Below are 22,194 nucleotides of genomic sequence, written 5' to 3'. Positions count from 1 at the left end.
CATTTGTTTTAGTTTATTGAGGATCTTATTCCTTTGCTTTTTGTCAACTTCCAGGATTTTAATATCGTACATTTGTTAAATTCTTTCAAAGTGTTTCTTTTTTATTTACATAATTTGTTGAAGTTATTCTGGCAATGAAACAGTTATTTTTGTTGCTATTCTCTGCAGTTGTTTAACATTGGGCTGATTGGATTCTGTGAATCATTGTACGTTCATGTATTTGGATATCTGTAGGTATTACTAATTGCAGTTATTTATGCATTATTGTTATGATTGATATTAATCATTCACATTATTTAAAATTCCAAAATCTATTTTATGAGAGGAGCAGAAATAGCACAGTGATTTAGGGGGGAAAGCAATTATATGATTAATTTGCAGTAGACAATATTGCAGTAGACAATAGCTTAAATTTTTGTGTTTACAAAATAAACATTTTTAAAATATTATTTTTTAAAAAGCTTAAAGGTACTATTCCTATTATTCTATTAATAAAGGGGATTTCAGGTATTTACTCCGGTTATCCCAATTTTGCCTAAGAAGGTAAATTACTGGTGCAACTCACTTGGTTATTTCTTTCTTTTTAGATTGGATCAGGTTTATCTCGTCATGGAACTGCAGCTACCATTAAAGGTAACATTCTAATTTTCATCTTTGAATAACCGCAGCAGATGCATTAGTATTAAAAGGATTTTCCATTATATTGTTGATAGATATTGTTGACACAATATAAGATACAGAAAAATTCGTATTGACCCTTGAGCCCTGACCAAAAAAAAAATACAGAATATCTTTACTTTAAATTTTAATTTTTTAACCCTAAAATTGATATCCCAGGAATTCTTTCTCTTTGCTTTCCTGTTGCAGTAGCATGCCTCTTCCAGGATTGAAACATATTATTCTGGAATGTCTTCTGAAGTATTTCCAAGAAGAAACTGGTTTGAACTTTCACAGCTCTAGTTATCGTATATCGGGGTGAAATGCTTCCGGTTCGGACTGGATTGCCCGATCCGGTAGCGATGGCGGTGGGTGGTTCAGAGAACCAGTAGCAAAAATCCCTCCCCCCCCCGCATGCCTAGCTGAGCCGTGCGGTCATCAGAGGTTTTTTAGAAAAAATGCTTTTAAAAGTTAAAAAAAACAACCCTCTGATGATCACGCGGCTCAGCTGGGATCGTCAGAGCCTTTTAAAAGCATTTTTTTTAACAACTTCTTCGGCCGAAGAGGTTATAGAAAAAATGCTTGTAAAAGTAAAAAAAAAAAAAAAAAGGTTGGCCACGCCCACCCAGTCACATTACCACCACCCCACCAAGCCACGCCCACAGAACTGGTAGTAACAAATTTTACATTTCACCACTGTCGTATATGCAATGATTTTTATTGACCATATTCATGCCTTTGGCAATATAGCCAGTAGGAATTTAAGAATCCCTAAATTCTACTGAAGTCATTATCTAGTCTGGTAATGAAATGTTTGGAAACCAACTCACAAACTTGGAGAACAAACCTTCACTCTCAAAGATGGTATTATTTCATCTTAAGCTCTGTAATAATTATTGTTTCCTAATATAGTTAAATGAGCTACCAACCCAATCTCTATAGTACTTCTTCAGATCACAACTTCCATGTTCATAAAGTTGGAATAAATCAGGTCCGGCCATACAGGTTTTCACTCCTTGCAATATTATTTGATGCACTAAATCTGTTCCAATCTTTGGTTAAAGTTACTTTGGTGTTTCATTTGAAAATATAATGGTTTATTTCTTTCTGCAAAGATATTATAAAGTTTCACTTAGTTGAGCCTGAGGTGGTGGTTTACAGTAATAATGCAGCTAAAGCTAATGCAGCAAAATGAACTAACGTGCATCATCAGCATTCAACTGCTCTAGAAAATAATAAAGTCTTAACATTTTCTGAAAAACAGGTAGTTAGGGACATTTCCTAATTTAGGAGAAAGTATAGAGGATTTCAGGGCTTTGGGCCATCAACAAGACATTTGATGATTTTCCATCTTCATCACTTCACATGGGGTCAGCACCTTCAATTTAGTTTCCTTTAAATAATGCATAAGTGAGCCAAATCTTCTTGGGGATATAATGTTGAATGAACTTATTTTGTTGATATAAGGAATTACATTAAAACATGTCCTTAATCCCTGCTTATTGCTCCTGTGTCCTCGGTGTGTGTGATTTTGTATGGAAGAATGGATTCAAGAATTACAGGTCATTCGTATCATTACAAACAGGGAATTTAGAGGTGTTAGTCAGTGCTCTTTCATCCTTATATGAAGGGTGAGACTTATTTTGGTTTTAAGGATGTACTGACCATTTGGGATTTCATTTGCAATATATATCCTCACCATATCATATATGAGAGTCGTTTTTGTGCTATCCTCTTATAGGGATTATCTGGGGCTGTTCACTAGAAATAGTAAGGTAAGCCCTGTGTATGATGAGGTCTCACAGACTGCAACTGGCCTCCCTGTTGTAAATTCTGCAGCTTCTTGAATAGTGGATGTAACACTAGCAAACTCTCTTAGTCTTCCATGATGTGCCTTTTCTCTCATCAGTTTTGTGGTTGCACAGGCATATTAGGCAGCAACGTAATGTAATTTAATATGGTGGAGATGCCCTATTTTCTTTTAGTTTTCTTAGTTGTTCTGTCGCAGTGTAGTCTTACATTAATGCAACAGGAGTATGCAAGAGTGTCCCTGCTGATCTAATACAGATAGAGTATACAATTCAGATCATTATAACTATATGTAGAGAATTAAAAACACCTTTTAAATTCTATTTTCCTTTAGGCATATAGGGTGATGTTTTCTGAGCTAACATTTTTTCTACTACTTAGGTGATACAGACACTGCAAAGACTTCTGATGATATCAGTCTGAGTCTTGGCCAGAGTTCTAGTCTTTGTAAAGAAGGGAGCGAAGAACAAGGTATGTATGTCTTGTTCAACCTATTATGTGTTATATCCTTGTTACTTTTTTAGTAAAACAAATAATAACTGTCTTAATTTTGTATTTGCAAAATAATAGTCATTTAACTGTAGCTTGCTGTATTAACTCATCATTTTATCTGTTATATAATCAAGACTAAAGTTATGATTACATCTGAAGTCTTTTGCTATTCTAAAGTCTTTTATTTTTTTTCTAGCAAACCTCAGAGGGTGTTAGATGTGTCATAAGTATTTTTCTCTGTGGATTCATATGCTACTGATATGAATCTTAATGAAAGTAGCTTGCAAAGAGTTAGAATTAAACACTTATTTTTTTTAAAAAAGACTTCTCTACAACAAACTTGATGAAGTGATTTTCACACATATCCATATGTTATATTTTGCATGCTTCCAGATCTGCAGTCAAGTGAGCTAATGCACTTAGCATAATATTCATGCAATATTAATGACTTATTTTTGTTATCTGGATTTCATCAAAAAGTTAGCTTATTGTAATTACCGTGTTTCCCCGAAAATAAGACCCTGTCTTATATTTTTTTGAACCCTGAAATAAGTGCTTGGCCTTATTGCCATGCGCTCAAAAGCCTGATTGGGCTTATTATCAGGGAATGTCTTATTTTGGGGGAAACAGGGTATCAAGACTGATTACTTACAATATTTTTTTATTTACATTATTTTATTATTTAACTATGGGAGCACGATAGCTCGGTGGTTAAAGACTGAGCTTGTCAGCTGGAAAGCTGACAGCCCAGGTTGGAGACCATGACGGGGTAAGCTCCTGTTGTTTTCCCAGCTCCTGCTCTTGATAAGTAAGGGACTCATTTTCAATTTCCCCCATACACGTGTGACCCCCATCTCTGTCCTTTTGACTACTGCCTACCAAGCTGGGCACTGTGGCTCAGGGCATCTTGATTCACCATGACCCTGTAGCTGTAAAAGGGCATAGATGGGGAAAGATAGGTGGTTGGGGGGACTTGCAATATTTTTGTGGTTATCATTGCAGGTGGGCCCCTAAACACCCAAAATTTGATCATGTGACCACAGGGATGCTACAACAGCTGTAACCTGGAGACTGGTCATCAATCCCTTCAATCAGCCACTGTAACTTAGAATGGTCACTGAATTAATGGTTGTAAGCTAAGAACTACCTAGAGTATACATTGTAAAATACTTATTCTACCTCTTTTGGGTTCTTGCATTAATTCCATGTAATAGTTTTCTCGGTTATCATTGTTTAGGGTTTTGGTAGACTGATATTCTTATGCATAGATTTGCTGAGTGATGAATAACTAAGAAAACAATAAGAATTGTGGATTTTAGTCATATTTATTAGAGCAGATTCTGTATTTACACATTAGCTGAAAAAGAAATCTAGAATAAATGACATTTTATAGCAGTGAGAGTAATATGCAAAATTCTTAATTTTGTTTCATTTTTTTAAACAAACAGATTTGACAGCTGATCGGAAGACTTTTCATCTGGTCTCCGTTGATTCCTTTGTATCCATACAGCCCTCATTGTCAACTGCACAGGAGTTATCAAGAGACAGTACTGATAAAGTGTGCCTTCCTAATCAGCATATAGATCCTTCTGTGTCTAATGCATGTGACACAGAAATGGCTTCTCTGGTCCCTTTGCATTCACACTCCTACAGGAAAGATCATAGACCACGAGGTGTGCCACGGACTTCCAGTTCAGCTGTTGCATTTCCAGATGTATCACTAAATGACTTTCCTCTCTATCAGCAAAGGCGGGGGCTGGATACTGTCAGTGAATTAGAAGCTTGCAAGCCTCGAACAGGATCCAAAGAATCATTAGCTGAGAACTCATGTATCTCTGGTGTATTTCAACTAGATGATATTCTAAAATGTAGCAGTCCACAGCTGCTAGTCAAAAGCAGCAGGAGTAAGTCTCTACAAGCAGATAAAAGTGTGGATAGCCTGAGAAGCCTGAGTACAAGAAGTAGTGGCTCAACAGAGAGTTATTGTAGTGGGACTGACCGTGACACAATCAGTACTGTCAGCAGCTATAAAAGTGAGCAGACAAGTTCAACTCATATAGAAAGCATGTTGTCAGATCATGAGGTGTCACCTAAAGAAGAGAAAAAAAGCAGCAAGAAAAAAGACTATGCTGTTGATTCTGAGGACTGTCACGTTGCTACTAACAAAAGGACGAGCAAGGAAAGAACTATAGTTGAAACTAAAACCAGCAGTTGCATTCAAGTAGAAGAATGCCTGAATGCATCAGAGGAGATGCACAATCAGAGGGCCCTTAGTACCTCTGCTTCAGAAGAAGCAAATAAGAATCCTCATGCTAATGAACTAACAACACAAGCAGAACAGTCTCCCGGAAATCCTGCTGTGAAAAGAGATGAACATAAAGAGAAATCTTCCGTGGTTGACTCAAGAACTTTTAAGGAAATGGTAGAAAAGCAGAAGGAGGGGGATGTGCGTCCTAAATCCTGTAGCTTAATCCATCGGACAGGTTCAGCTCAAAAATCTAGCAGGAGAAGGACAGGGAAAAAACGGGCGAGTAGTTTTGACACAAGTCGACACAAAGAGTATATTTCCTTCCGAGGAGTATCTGCTAACAAGCCCCACAGTGCAGGTTTTTGCCATGATGAAGACTCAAGTGATCAAAGTGATTTGAGCCGAACTTCAAGTATGCAGTCAGCCCACCAGTTCAGCAGTGATAGCTCTTCCAGCACAACTTCTCATTCATGCCAGTCTCCTGAAGGAAAATTCAATGCCCTAAAGACAAAATATATTGCCAAAGAGAGAGGCACAGACTTGGAAAATTCTTACAAAATTCACTTGGGCACTGATGCGATTGTCAAAAAGCATTCAACCCGACAGACTCACAATACAAACAGTGCCAAGAGTCGTACCAGGGTATTAAGCTTGGATAGTGGTGCAGTAGCCTGTTTGAATGATCCAAATCTAATGATGCCAGATACAATAAAACAACTAACAACTTCTAAATCTGACTTAGAGGCCAAAGAGGGAGAGGTGCTTGATGAGCTATCTCTGTTGGGAAGGGCTTCACAACTAGAATCAGTCACTCGCTCTAGAAATAGCTTACCAAACCAACCTATGTTTACTGAAAGAGAAGATCAGGAGAAGGGAAGCATTGGTAAGTAACTGGAATACTTTAGATGCAGCACTGTCTATCAGTGCGATTGTTCTCTACATAGTCTACATTGGCTTATAAGAAATTTCAACTTCTTGCAGGTCATCTTTATTATGGGTGTTTTACATTTTGAGATCATTTTATGCTAATGCTATTCTGAGTTCAATTAGCAGTAAATAGTAAATAGTACAGCATTACTATTGCTAATATTGGATCCCTCAACATGAACTAAGACAGGTTGAACTCAAACTCAACAGAATTATTGAGGTCAGTTGGACACATTGGAATGTTGAAAATGTGGTATTGATGCTTTCACAAAACGGATGTCTTGGCGGGTCTTACCACAAACACCCATTTGTCAAAAGACAAACTGGTGAAGTTGTTCCCAGCTATCAAAGAATATAATCCCTACTACCTCTGGTTATCATTTATTTTCTGATCTAGTGAGCACACTTCCAAATAAAAAAAAAAAATTAAAGCTATCGATTGTATTAATTTTCTAAGAATTGCTGTGATTATGGTAAATGAGAACAATATTACAGCCTAAGTGCCAGCCAATTATAGCCTACTGCCAAAAACATCAATTTTAAAAAGCCAGGCAAGATAGGCAATCTGACAGGTGCCCAGTGAGGTATCTGTAGGCATATTGATACCCAAGTATATGATGCTTTGTATTTGTCATCTAGTAAAATATTTACTTTTATCATGTTTATCTGTTTATCTGTAATAATGAGGTAATGTTGAACATATTTGCATTCTACTACTTAAAGCTCTTAAATATGTATAGCATCTTTCCTTTCAAGTTTTTCTGTTGCATCTCTTTGTCTTATTGTAATGACTGAACAAAACACAGATTTCTTTTGTAGTGTGGTACCATCTGGCCTTTTTTGTGAGTCCCATAAGTTAAGCTCTTGATATGTGTGTGGTTTCTTCAATATAACAATTCCTATATTGCTTTCATCATCAACAAATATTCCAGTGGAACATGGTTGTAATGTATATTTTAATGCTGAATTAGTGCAAGTATTAAACAGATACTAATTTCTTCTAAAGCATTTTCCAGTATATACCGTATTTTTCGGAGTATAAGACACACCTCCTCCCCCCCCAAAAGTGGGTGAAAATTTAGGTGCGTCTTATAGACCGAATACGGGCATTTTTGGCCTCCCGAACTCTCTGCGGGTCGTGTTTTCGCCCTCCACGGCCCCCAGAAGCATTCTGCAGGCAAAATAGGGCGCAGTTTTGGCAAAAATGGGCGCATTTTTGGCAAGAACGGGCCGTGTAGAGCACTGCAGAGTGCTTCTGAGGCCCTGGGAGGGCGAAAACATGATGAGCAGAGAGCTTGGGAGCCCAAAAATGGGGCCATTTTTGGTGAAAATGGGCTGTGTGGAGCATTGCAGTGTGCTTCTGGGGGCCGGGGAGCATGAAAATCCGACACATGGAAGCCAAAAACTATTTTTTCTTGTTTTCCTCCTGTAAGTTTGGGTGCGTCTTATAGTCTGAAAAATATGGTATATTTTGCAGTAGATTTAAGGTCCATGTTTGTTTCTTGAGGATAATGAAACCAGCTCTTTGCCCTCTCAGTATATTGGCTTCTGAAGATCAAGGAGATTTTTCTTTCCATAAAACGGCTGTTATTTGATTCTTTAAGCACATTAGGGGCTAGTTATCTATTTGCTTGATAGGTCTATTCAAGTTTTACTTTAGGTCACTTTTAAACATACTTGACAGTCAAGAAAGCTGAAGTCTATTAGTACAGGCAGTCCTCGACTTACAATGGCACTGAAAAAAGTGACATGATCATTTTTCACACTTACGATTGTTGCAGCATCCCCATGGCCATGTGATTTACATTTGGACACTTGTCAACTGACTCACATTTATGACGGTTGCAGTGCTCCTGCGTCACCTGATCATCTTTTACAACCTTCTGACAAGCATAGTCAATGAGGAAACCAAGTTCACTTAACAACCGTGTTACTAATTTAACAACTGTGGTGATTCACTTAACAAATGTGGCAAGAAAAATCATAAAATAAGGCAAAACTCACTTAACATATCTCTCACTTAGCAACATAAATTTTGGGTTGGATTGTTGTCGTAAGTTGAGGACTACCTGTAGTAGCAGCATATCACAAGCACACCAGCACCTTCCAGCTTAGAAATTCTTGCAAAATATTTATGTTTTGTATAAACCTGAACTTTCATATAAGTAAAGTTGCCAATGATCAAAACATAACTTAGAACAATAGAGTGGCAGAAAGAAAAGCATCTCCAATTGACGATTCTGATTTGTAAGCATTTCCTCAGTAGTATCTTGTATGGTTTTAAGAATAAACAGTGCCAACGAATGTAACTTATAAATATAGCTTATATGTTATAATTATAACTTACTATAAATAATAAAATATGCTCTTCTATTGGGATTAATATTACTGTTAATAGAAATCCCAAGTGAGAGGGTTTCTGATAATTTATATTGACAGGCTGTTTCAGTTTAATTAGCACAACATGTTTATATATATACTATATGTATATGTATGTTTGTATGAGTGTGTGTGTGACTTTTTATATATTTGAATTTTATCCCACTTTGTTTACCAAAGTAGTTGATGCTTCATATTTAAAGTATTTGCAGTTAAATGGGAAGGCAATCACTGTTTTTTCACTTATGAAATATTTTTAAATAATTCAACGAAATATAAGTATAAACTAGCATTATCACAATCAGTGATCAAAAAGGCTTATTATTTCAGTTTTATTTTATTATATACACTCATCATAACCTCATCATAAACATTGACAGAGATATAGCAAATAGAAATGTTAACAGTCTTTGCAATACAGTTTGAGTAGTTGTATTGTGAACTGAAATGTCTTGGACTAGAAGGATATCAATATTTCCCAAGCTTTTACGTTACCTAAAAATTAACATTGTTTTCTTTGTAGACAATCATATACCGTGTTTCCCCAAAAATAAGACCCTGTCTTGTATTTTTTTGAACCCTGAAATAAGCACTTGGCCTTATTGCCATGAACTCAAAAGCTCGATTGAGCTTATTATCAGGGAATGTCTTATTTTGGGGGAAACAAACATTACTTTGCAATGTCTTATTTTGGGGGAAACAGGGTAATATTAGTGTCCCAGACTTGTTTGTTAGTCCTTAGCATTATTTAAAAAAAAAAATAAAAAAATAAAGTGTACCTGTTCATTTTTAAGAAACAACTACGGATCAATTTTATTATATCATGTTGGAATGAAGTGCTTCCTAAGCTTTTTCAGAACTAAGAAATTGCTATTCAATGCAAAGAGTCTGAATTTAAAGTAGTATTTTTCCACATTTATGATATATTTATTTTCTTCTCATATCTTAATTATTAAGAGTACTAGTCTGTTTCTGTTTCTGTTTCTGTTCATCTAATTAATAAAATATAAACTTCAATTTGATCTTCCAATTTCCACTTCTTTGCTGATTGGATCCAAATGTAACAGTGCTAACAGGCCAAGTTAGGTTATGGAGAATCTTCTGCTGTTTTGTGTGACTTTTTCCATCATGAGTCAATGAGGGCTTGTCAAGTATAACGAGCTAATTATTGTTAGCAAACACACTAACCAGATCTAGGTTGCTTTAAAACTGAAATAGCTGGGAGATGAAATCTCCGTGATCTCGTGAGATTTGTGATATGCATGAACTCATCAGATTGTGATAGTCATGATTAGCAACTGGCACAATATTAAGTTTACTCCAGCTTCCCTTGATACAAATTCTCAGAAAGAAAGCTTTTCTCATCCAGTGTTGACATCATTCACTAGCATAATAGCTGACTAATAGGTTCATTATTTATGGTTAACCATACTAAACTTTCTTATGAGTAGAATGCAGTCAATTCTACTTTCAGAAGTGAAGGTAGTTGTAATGCACATTTTGGCAATTATTAACAGTTATAGTATTCTCAATGATGAAGTTTCATAATAAACTTGTGACTTGCAAAGGTTACAGAACTGGCCTGGAGATATAAGTAAGATCCAATGCATAGTATAGAATTTTGTGGTGTAGTTCTTATGACATCAGTTGGATATAATTCATTATAATACAAACATTGATATTTATACAATAGGAAGAATTGTCTTCCCCCACCCTCATTTATCTTTACTATAAAGTAATATATGTTCACTGGGAATATGGTAACAGATTGAAATGATCTTTTTTCTGTCATTCCAAGAGAAGTTTCAATCATCTTAAATTCAAAATAATTTTCCTTTTGGGTAAATATTGTAATTTATCTTCTGTCTGTAAAGAACTGATGCCTTATGCACACAGTAATGGTTATATTGGATTATTTTATGTAAAAATCTGTCATTCATATCTGCCAAAAGCAAACTTTAGGAATTAATTGCTGCCATTTAAATTTAGGTCAACATGTAAGACAAAAGAGTTACTTTATGTTCTTCTGTAACTTGCTGGAGCTGAGTTAGAAATATGAAACATTGTAGGAGGTTGAATAAGAGAAGCATATGCAGCAGTATTCTCAGAAGAAAAGTGATTCAGATTTTATTTCCCCATAGTACTTAGCATAGAAATGCAAATATCGTATTATCCTGTCAGCTTTAGCAATATTTTTTGCAGGGTAATAACTACTCTGGGTTTATTTAGTTACATTGTTTCCAATACTTGCTCCACTTGTAATGGAACATCCATATTCTTCATTACTTTCCAAGTGGTAAATGTTGTTCTTGGTTCTATTTGCAATGTAGATGTCAACTTGTTGGTATATTTAAATTCAAGGGCTGGAAAAAGTGTCAAAATGAGTGTGTTCATGGATTGAAGAAGAGAAGCAAATATAAGGTATATAAGAAACAATATGATAGCACTATTTTAAAATAATGTAACATTATGAAATTCATTCTTTCCTTGGCTGTGAAAAAAATGATTTTCTGGATACAATGCCATTTTAGTTTATGCTCAACATTGGAAAAAAAAACCCAACTAAAGTTGCTTTTTTAAATAGGCTTTTTTTCCCCTTTGTACCTTGTACGTTAACTTGTGCAGTACATAACGAGAAGATGTTTTGCCAGTAATGTTTTTTGATATCTTGGAATTCAGCTTTTAAAATCTACAATTTTCTCTTTTGCCTCTTTATATCTGTCCCCCCCCCCCTTTCCTGGTTTTTGTAAAACAACAGATTCACATTCATATCAGATTGCTATTTCCTTTGAAAAAAATATTAAGACAGGGAAATAATTCAACAAACGGCATTCATGAATAATTTACCTAAATCTGGAACAAAATTCACTTGTTTCAATTTTAAAATATTCATAAGATTTAGTTAAGATTGATGAATATGGTTGAAAAAGTCAGGAATTAAATATGATATAATTGTTATGTCATCTATTTTGAGAAGACATAACAATTGTTACATGAGATTATGATTTTATATATACACACACATATACACACTTGCCAATAAAATGTGATGATCTATTTTGAGAAGACATACTCTTATCTAAAAGAAGCCTATATAATTTATACAAACCTATCCATTACATGTTTCCTGTCCAAAGGAATGAGAAGAAAACAGTAGCAGAATGACTGTGATAGCCTTGAGTGAGGAAACCAGAACAGATAAAAATGTTTCAGTGCTCAATATGATGTATACTTATTTAGTTAATATAATTTGTTTGTACTTTTTATTTTCACAGGAAATTTCAAAGCACTTTATGATAAAAGCATGTGAAATTCAATAAATTCCTGGGAAACAAACAAACAAACAAATATTGGTATTTTATATCACCAGGGAGAACTGCCCATCTTGGTAGTGAGAGGAATGCCAAACTAGATGTATATGACTCCAGTTGGTGGTAGAAATGCTTTGTTTCTGAGGCCTGCCTGATCTCAGTATAAGATTCTGTGGTGGGTGGATATCATGAAGCTTTGTTTATCCACATGCAGCTATTCACTTCCTTTTTAACTGAGGTATATTAATGGAGAATAAACAGTCTAAAGCATTATTTTTAAGGAGAAACATAGATATTAAGATGGAAGATTTGAGTGCAAGACTAGTTTTAACACATCCAGTATTTGATTATGTTGATGTTACCCATTCAGTCATGTCCCACTCCTGGTGATTCTATGGGCCAGGTCTCTCCACATCTTCTGATCTTGCACTACATGTTCATCCAATATTTAAATGATAGTATTCAGTGGCAATGCTGTATCCTAATTTTCTGATAGAAATACAGTATGTGATAAATGAAGCTGATTAAAAGTATTTATCAACTCTACCAAAATGGCTACAGTGATTTAGCAGTGTGAATAAGCAGCATAATCAGTTGGTTTTTCTTTTTAAAACGAACACACCAGGATTCTGAGCATCTACTGGTTAGCCATAATCTGTGGCCTCGAGTTATTATCTGGATACATTTTCACATCTGTTCTATTTAAAATGTTTTAGAATGGATGTTGCCTCTCATGCCTAGGTAAACTCTAAATACTGAACAGTAGTGTCAGTTCATGTCTAGTCCAGGTGGTTGCTTATTAGGATTGGGAGGAGCCTGTCATACTTGCATAATTTAAGATAATTTTGATAGTTCTCTGAGGTTTTTTTATTCCTGTTGTTTTTGTTTGCATCAGTACCATGTATTTCCCAAAATACAAAGTGTAGTTCAGTAGCTCTTTTTATTGGTGGGATATTGCCTGCAAACAACCCTTCTGTTTCACAAAATGATTAAGTGTAATTCCTTCTGGTAGCTTATGTTTAGTTCTACAGTAAACTTCTGTGAACTTGGGTATACAGTAGAAGTCAGAAGTGGAGTCTTTAGATAATATATCTATTTTATGAACCATGGAGCATGATTTCTAAGAAGTGCCACTCTGGTTGCCTGTAGGAAAAGCCAGCTATGTACAGTGTATTAGAAGTACATGCTCTCTTTAAACTGAAGATGTTTATGTATGGCTTAGAGCGATGACAAATTCATACTTAACCATTTATCCCAAGGTGCAATGGCTTGTTCAACAAACTATTGAGTGCCATTCTATCTAAATGAAGCTGTGTTTTTCATTTTTTATGAATGTAGGCAGTGTCTAAAAATTCAGTGTAAGCAGAACAAGCCTCAGATCCCATTTCTCCAAGCTAATCAACACCCTCAGAGGCTTGTGCTCTCCACCACTGAAAGCCATTAAGATATAATGATTAAAATATTGGATTGGGATTGGAGGTGACCCAGTTCAGTTCTTCATGCCTAATCTATTTTTGTTTTAGTTTTGAGGATAAAATTGGTGTGGTGGTGAAAATAAGGTATGTACATTGCCTTGAGCTGTTGCAGAAAAACAGAATAATAAAACTGAGTTCTAGAATGTAGATGTCTGTAGTACTCAGTAGTGTCTGAATTAGAAGATTAGTACTGAAATTTGGCTTGGTAACAATTGAACTAGTTCTGTATTTTTATTCTTCCCCTCCCATGATTGGGCACAGCCTTCAGTAAAGAAATTGCATTGGTCTGATGAGAGTGGCCTTTGCTTCTGAATGTCACTTCTTCAAAGTAGAATTCAGTAGCGATTTCAAAAGTAATCTTTTATTTATTTCAGTTTATACAGCCGTAAATGCTGTTAAAAGTGGAATATAAGTCTAAGTGCTATTGCTATTGTTAAAATGTGTTTGAGAAGGCGGTTAAATTCTAAAGCCAAAGTATATACAGCTATTTCAGTATAATTACATAATAAAAAGTGGGATTCCCTGCTTCTTCTGAATCTGTCAGAATCAGCTAATGGGAGTCAGATAAATCTGGTTCCAAGGAAGGCAGGAAAGCTATTTTCAGAAGCATCCAACAACAACATTTTAAAACCCGGTTACTTGAACTTCCTATTCTTCACTCCTCCCCAAGGATAATCAATGGAAGAAGTTCATTACTATACAGATTCTCAAGGGGTTTCTACAAGTCTCTGTCCTTAAAGAAGATATTTTTAGATTCAGCGTACAATGTTTAAATTAATTATTTGAAATACAATTTCCAAATATATGCCATATATTTCCAGGACAGGCATGCTTGCTAATTAGTTGCTAGAAAACAGTTCTGAAATATTTGGGAAACTTGAAAGAACAAGTTAAGGATAGAATGTCCTAGAAAAAAAACCCCATTCTGTGTGGTTGCTAGAACTTGAAAATGATTTGATGTCACATAAGAAAAAATAACATCAAATAACATTAGGGAGTTCGCATTCTCTTTTGCATATCATAATTACATTTGTTGAGAGAAAAAGAGCAACTGAGAAATTTTGCTTGCTTCCATTTTGTACTTCTAGACAAACTAAAAGCTAAGTTCAAAGAAACATGAAATTTCTTTCATGGAATCAAGGGAGATTTTAGATTCCCCCTCCCCACACCCCCATTCTTACATTTTCAATTTTCAATTTTAGCATAGGAGTGTCTATAACTTTAAGAAACTATCAACTGTTATTTAATTTAGATTTTATTTGAAATTAAGATATATTTTCAATGGGTGCTTACAACTATTGATTTTGTGGAATCAAATTATTATTTTTTTTAAAATTGACTTAAACTCTCTGCCTGAAATAAGAAACCTTAGCTAGATACTTGTTAAGTTGACCATTCCATACTCATAGTTTTTATTGGCAGTGAACTAAAATGATCAACTGATTTGCAGGAGAAAGAACAATTTGTGGGAATAGCATTGGATGGTGTAAACATTATTGGTCTGAGGTTCAATTTGACTTGGTCTGTCTTGATGCAGCAGCACAAGCCAATGAGGAAGCAGTCACAGTTCGGCGTGAACGCAGCACATTTAGGCGTCAGGCAGTACGGCGCCGACACAATGCAGGGAGTAACCCTACCCCTCCTTCATTGCTCATCGGCTCTCCCCTCAGGTATGGTATTTGTGTTCCACCGTATCTAACATGCATGCAGCTGATCACTGCTCCCAACTCCCAATGGTGTTGTAGGCATGCTTTGTTCTGCCTTTTCTCCTTATTCCCACCAATCAAACTCCTTAAGCTGTTACTGCATGCATTTGTGATACTTTTTCAGTTGTGCATGTGTACACTAGGTTGTTCATTATTTTGACCATATTTTCAAAATGATTAGTCTACCGAAAGTCATCTAAAACAGCCAGAATGCTAACAAACTGATCTAAAATTAGCTCTTTCATTTAAGTTTCTATTTTTTTTCAATGCATTACTTTTTGCTACAAATATTAAATGTAGAAGTTACTTTAAATAATTCGTGAGTTATCAGTTAGGGTGATTAAACCAATGCAGAAAAACCAAAATATATTAAAGTATAAATATTTTTGGAGACATTATCAATATATTCACCTCCATCTAGCCTTTAATTGTAAACTATATCAGATTTTAAAAATCTTAAATCCATATTTCTGCTTTAAAATTCACTAGCTATTATATTTAATAAGAAATTAAATATTAAATAATAAATCTCAATTGTAGTACAGATTTCATAAAAATATTTTCTGTTGTAAAATCTGAAATAAGTATGAGTTGTGATTGTGAAGCGCTGCTGTAACTTCAGTGTTTATATATGACACATTTGTCACAGATTTTCTCTTGTATATGCTACTGAATACACATAAAAGGCAAGTGTCAAGAGAAAAAAATTACTGGTGCAGTGTTGGAAAAATATCCAAATTCTAAAGCATCACTTGAGGTACTTCAGATATTTATAAATACATCTATTTTTCAACTTGGAAACCAGTTTGTTAGATTCAGGGGTGAAATCTGAACCGGTTTACTACGGGTTCGCTGACTGCACATGTGCAGTGCGCACCACATACCAAATGTGAGGTGCGTGCAGGTAGTGCACGCCAAAAGGAGGCATGCGGTAAGTAGAACAGCATGCGAGGGAGGGGTGATCAGCTGTGGCGCGCAATCTTTTTTTAACTTTTAAAAGCATTACTTTTAAAAGTAAAAAAAGAGCCTCTGACGATCGTGCTACTCAGCTGTGATCGTCAGAGGCTTTTTTTTACCTTTTAAAAGCATTTTTTCTACAACCCCTTTGGTTGAAGAGGTTGCAAAAAAATGTTTTTAAAAGTTAAAAAACCTCTGATGATCGCGTGGCTCAGCTGGGATCATCAGAGCCTTTTAAAAACATTTTTTTACAACCTCTTCGGCCAAAGAGGTTGTAGAAAAAATGCTTTTAAAAGTAAAAAAAAAAAGCCTCTGATGATCGCGCGGCTCAGCTGGGCATGGGCGGGGTGGGGGCAGGGATTTTTGCTATCGGTTCTCCGAACCACCCGACTCCATCACTACCGGATCGTGCGATCCGGTTTGAACCGGGAGCATTTCACCCCTGGTTAGATTGGATACCGATACATAACCAGAGCATTCCTCACTTAACAGTTACTTTTAAGTTATTCCTGAGGATTGATTGGTCCTCTGGAATGTTGTGTGATAGGTTGGCAATGAAATGGGGGAATCAGGCAAATTGAGCAATGCTATTCTATTCTTGTAAAACATAAAGGCTCAAGGTTGACTCAGCTTTCCGTCCTTTCTAAGGTAGGTAAATTGAGGACCCAGTTTGTGGGGGCAATAAGCTGACTTTGTATAAATATACAAAAGTATGAAGGCTATTGCTTAACGCATTGTAAGCCGCCCTGAGTCTCCGGAGAAGGGCGGCATATAAATCAAAAAAAAAAAAAAAAAAAACCCTAGAATTTGGGGGGATTGAGAACTGCATGACAAATTTGTAGATTATGTAGATTTTCGGAGTATAAGGCACACTTGTTCCCCGCTAAAAGAGGATGGAAATGTTGGTGCGTCTTATACACTGAATACAGCCATTTTTTGCCTCCTGAAGCCCCGCCCCACACGTCCTGTTTTTGCGAAAAATGGGCCTGTTTTTTGCAAAAATGGCGCACACAGAGACTTTGGGAGGCCTGCAGAGTGCTCCTGGGGGCTGGGAAGGGCAAAAATGTCCCCATTTTTGCAAAAAATGGGGCCGTTTTTGGCCTCCCAAATTCCCCATGCATCACATTTTTGCCCTCCCCAGCCCCCAGGAGAACTATGCAGGCCTCCCAAATCCTCTGTGTGCCCCATTTTTCACAAAAATGGGATGCACAGAGGGTTTGGGAGGCCTGCAGAGTGCTCCTGGGGGCTGGGGAAGGCAAAACCCTTTTTATTTTCTTGCTTACCTTTTCAAAATCTTGGTGCGTCTTATACACCGGTGCGTCTTATAGTCCAAAAAATACGGTAGTTGGAACAAGGGGGAATTGGACATGATCAAAACAACACTGACATATCTAATAGTGTTAAATTTTTCTTCAACTTCAGGTTGTAAGTTTGTTTCTTTGTACTTTCCTACTTTTGTCGACTAAATTTAATTTTAACCAATTATGGAAAATTAGAGATATCTAAGGAAAGGGTAGGGTAACTTAATGCTTTGGGAAGACATTTCCTATGGATCCAATAGACTATAATATGTATCTCAAGGTTGAACTATGGAATCCTTGATGCTGTCTGAGTTTGGTTGTTTGTTTGCAGACATTTCATTACCTGACTTAAGTAGCATCATCAGTATTAGTGAATGCAGAGTTTGCCCCCTGTTTATATATAGTAACTTCCCTGCCAGTGTGATGCGGGTGTGGTTTTCTCCTTGGTAATTTCTTGATTAGGGCATTGTTTTCTGCTTTATTGTTTTTCTGATGTTAATTCCTGTTTATCTGGTGTTTTTGCTACAAAGAATATGTTTTGATCATTTTGTTTCCTTCTTGGCTTTTTTTTTTTTTTTTTGTCTTTCTTGAATGGTATGTAAACATGTTTTGTCTCTTTGTGTCTATTGGTAGCTGATTTGTCTGAATGCCAACTTTCAAGGAATTCCCTAGTGTTGTTGAATTTGGCTTAGTGTAGAATGCTCCCAATTGAAAATATGATTAATTCTGTCTGTTAGTTTAATTATGAGATTAAGTTTTCATCTTGTCTTCTGATTGGTAGTTGGTGCATGCTCCTAGTCTTCTGCCAGTCTGCCCTTGTTATAGTCCTTATACTATATGTTGTAGATGACTCCTGTTTTTGGAGTCTTTGGGCTAATGGAACTTTTGGTTTACTTAAGATTTTGGGGGGCTTTAATTGGTTTGTGTGCTATCCAGAACTAGCAAAAAAACCCACCACTTTCAGGTTTTATAGCAGAGACTATAATACAGTATCTAGAAACTAGCACTCCCACACATACAACTAAAAATATGGATCAGGTACATAGACAAAACCTTTGTCATAATAAAAAAGGAACAACTAGAGAAGACACATGAAACAATCAACATCTTCAAAGGAATAAAATTCACAAGGGAAGAAGAAAACAACACACTATATAGTGTTGATATCGTCATCAGCAGGGGAAATAATGGCAAATTAGAAACACAACTCTATTGAAAAACAACCCACACTAATCATTAACAAAATAACCCAAAATCCCTCAATAGGAGCTGGGTAAGCATATTATTCAGATGTATATAAAAACACTGCAGGAATACACAACTCCAAAAAAAGGAAACCTATATAACTTCATCCAATTAAATGTATACTTTTTCAACAGTCCCTGGTTAATTGACCCGTTGCAGCACAACCTACACAAGTGATGAAAGGGTAACACTGAAATACATTAAAAAAATAATAATCTCAGAAATAACCAAACAGATTATTATAACTACATGGCATCACCATAAGACATAGACCTACTAAAGTTCTCCAAATCATTCTAAACCAAAAGACCCCGTAGTCCAAGAAGAAAAAGTAGGATCTATCTACAACATAACAGTGCAAGGATTATAACAATCGCTATGTAGGACAGACAGGCAGAAGACTTGCAAAGCACATCCATGAACACCTAGCAGTAAGAAAACACAGTAAAACTCCTTAATCTCACACACATAGACAGGCTTAACCATGCTTTCAGCTGGTAAACAACTGTGTTTCCCTGAAAATAAGACCCTGTCTTATATTTTTTTGAACCCTGAAATAAGCGCTTGGCCTTATTGCCATGTGCTCAAAAGCCCGATTGGGCTTATTATGAGGAGATGTCTTATTTGGGGGGAAATAGAGTATGAGCATCCCAGACCAAGCTAAATCCAGTAATGCTAGGGAATTCCTAGAAACTTTAATACTCAAATAAATCTGCCATCAATAGAACATAAAAATAAACCACATTTACATTCAAAAGAGACACTAAAAAAACTAAAAATAAAAAGATCAGAACATCAACCAACACCCAGATAAGCGGGGATTAAATGGACACACAATCAAGCAGAAAAAAAACATATGCCAGCAAACAACTAAGTTTAGAGAGCACCCAGAATTCTACATATGGTTCCTATGCCAAAAGGAATGCAATCATCATTTTCCCTCTGCACTTGAGAATCTTATGAAATGCATCAATGGCCTCATTAAAAATCAGTTATGATACTTTAATAAGATACTGAAATAAAACCAATAACATACAATACTAGTATAAATATAACAGTGCACAAAATGTTTTAGAACAGAACTATATAATGCAATCCAGAATAAAAAAGTAAATCCACAATTGTGCATAAAATAAGAAATCTTGTCATTTCACAATGTAAAGTGAGTATGCAAATATATTTTGCATATGCCTCAATAATCTGAATGAATTTCATGTTTTACAGATGATCTGTATGTTGGCTAATAGTCATTAGTTGAAAAGTATTGATAAATTTCTTCCTTTAAGATTAAATCCTTATTAAATCCTCAATAATTAATAACATTGGAGTAATTTCGTATATGGAAGTAGAGAAAAGAACAACAAACTTATTAGCTTCTAAATCTGTCATTTAATCTTGATTATTCAGAACTGTCTTGAAAGCAATGCAAACTGGTCATGAAGTCATAGATAATTCAATGAATATTGATGAAGGATTCCAAAATTGTTTTTCTCAATATTAGGAACGTATTTTGTGTTTTTATATTTTAGTATTACAGTGCTTAACTTCAACACTCGATGTGCTAAAAGAGGAAGAAAAGAAGAAGAAATGTTTAACTGATTGTCCAGATAGCTCTTATTAATGAGTAGCATGACAGTATAATTAAATAAAATGTTCTGAGTATAATTAGTACTGTTAACATTCTAATGAAAGTAAATGTATTACATTTTTGATACCAAAGAGTATAGAACTAGCCCTATTTTCCATGCTGCTTTGTGCAGAAGTGGAATAAAATTATACCATTGTGTCCTCCTTTCAACTATATAATCTTAATACAAAAATTCTTTGGATATATTCATCATGGTACAAGTAGTCCTTGATTTATGATCAGAATTGAGCCCAGAATTTATGTTGCTAAGTGAGAAATTCGTTAAGTGAGTTTTGCCCCATTTTATGACTTTTCTTGCCACAATTGTTAAGTGAATCACTGCAGTTGTTAAATTAGTAATACAATTGTTAAGTGAATCTGGCTTCCCCATTGACTTTGCTTGTTAGAAGGTCACAAAGGGTGATCACATGATCCCAGGACACTAACTGTCATAGATACGAACTAGTTGTCAAGCATCCAAATATAAATCATGTGACCATGGGGATGGGACAATGGTCATATGTGTGAAAAATGGTTATAAGTCACTTTTTTCAGTGCCGTTGTAACTTCAAACGGCCACTAAATGAACTGTTGTAAGTCTTACCCTGAGCAATAGCAAAAGCATAAGAAAGGAGCCCAGACTGACTCCCCTCTAGTTCATATAGGATAAGGGGAACGGAGGAGATTCTTTTACTGCAGCCTACATAAATATAATTCCAGTCAGTTTTTTGGAATCTCTTTCCTGATCTGACCTTGAAGGGCTAACTTCAGCTTCCACTGCTTCACATAGACTCATAATTTTAATGGGAATCCATTCATGTGAATAGCATTTTCAGTGGTGGGCTATTCACATTGCAAAAACAGTCTATTGAGCCTTTGTTAATATGATAAAGGCACGTATTTGATACAGCTTCTGTATCTTTTAGATCACAGTTGGATAATTAAATAATGGGATCAATGTTCCATTTTTCACTCTCTGCTATTGCTAATTTTAATTTAGAACTCATGTAAAGTTATGCTGTTCTTTTAACAAAAAAAAAATCTCATTTGCTGATAATTCTTATCTATTTCTTGCCTATTTCTTGTTGTCATGACAAGACTTATTTCTCCAAAAGAAGACTTTTTAGGAACCTAAGAATTAGGTCATATTTAAGTATTCAGTAGTAGTAATGGGTTTTTTCATTCCTTTAAAGAAGGGAAAAGTCAGTGGATTACATGTGTTAAGTAAGCAACTGGAATAAAAAATAAAGCAACCTTTCTAACATTTTCTTCTCACTGCAACTATTTATTGAAGCATTTGACCCCTCATTTTTTTAAACATTCCAAACTTAGAGTGTTCCTCAGTAATAAACTAATGACCTTCCAAATTCAACTATGTAGTTGGTCTTTCACTTGAATGTATATCTATTTTTCCTTTTTATCTTATCAACATTTTAAATTCAGCTGTAAATTTAGGAGTCAATTTCAGTCACAATATTGTCTATAATATAAAATAACTCCATGGTACCATGCTACAGGTATTATCTAGCCAATGGAAGTTCAGCCCTCAAAAGTTAATCATTTCTAAGAATAGAGAAGGATTATTATTTTTTTCCTTGCACAGAAACAGAAAAAGACTGCTGAGTGAGAAGGACTTGGCTCAGGAAATGGGATTTGGGAAGGGGTATCATGTAATCTCCTGCACAGTTCTTGAGGCAAATTTGGATTCTTAGCTTAATGGATAATATAGATACTACAACCTAAATTTGGGTGGGCTCCTAATATTTTATCAACTTGGGAAAAAATCGTCTGAGCTCATTCTAGATTGTTTTCCATACAATTATAACATTCTTTAAATTTTTGTTAAAAATTAAAGCTATTTATGAACTTTGTTGTATCTTTATTTGAAGTAACTAGGCTTTGTTGTTTTTTCTCTTAACCTGTGAAACAGAATAAAAATAATTACAGACAACCCAGAAATAAAGAACCAGACACGCGGGGAGCTGAATTTATCTAAAGCATAGCATTTATCTATCAAGCCAAATACTGTGCATTAACTGGCAGTAACTGTTTTAAGTAAA

At 35.4% G+C, this 22,194-nt stretch overlaps 1 protein-coding gene across 5 annotated transcripts in view; it reads left to right on the top strand.

The window, feature by feature from the left end:
• PCNX1 (pecanex 1) overlaps nt 1–22,194 on the top strand; it is an 83,383-nt gene that overhangs the window by 15,155 nt on the left and 46,034 nt on the right. For 2 of the 5 annotated variants that reach the window (XM_034417684.3, XM_034417682.3), the window contains exons 4-7: nt 588–633; nt 2,848–2,937; nt 4,407–6,089; nt 14,836–14,968. In XM_034417684.3, the coding sequence (XP_034273575.2) occupies nt 588–633; nt 2,848–2,937; nt 4,407–6,089; nt 14,836–14,968 (1,952 nt within the window). The remainder of the gene's footprint in view (nt 1–587; nt 634–2,847; nt 2,938–4,406; nt 6,090–14,835; nt 14,969–22,194) is intronic. The other 3 variants (XM_034417686.2, XM_034417685.2, XM_034417683.3) reach the window with 2 other exon arrangements.

This window comes from Pantherophis guttatus, chromosome 1, assembly GCF_059756535.1.
Source record: "Pantherophis guttatus breed Tessera chromosome 1, ASM5975653v1, whole genome shotgun sequence".
NCBI classification, from domain to species: Eukaryota; Metazoa; Chordata; class Lepidosauria; order Squamata; family Colubridae; genus Pantherophis; species Pantherophis guttatus.
The sequence above is the reverse complement of the archived record's forward strand: the minus strand, read 5'-3'. Positions and strand labels throughout refer to the sequence as shown.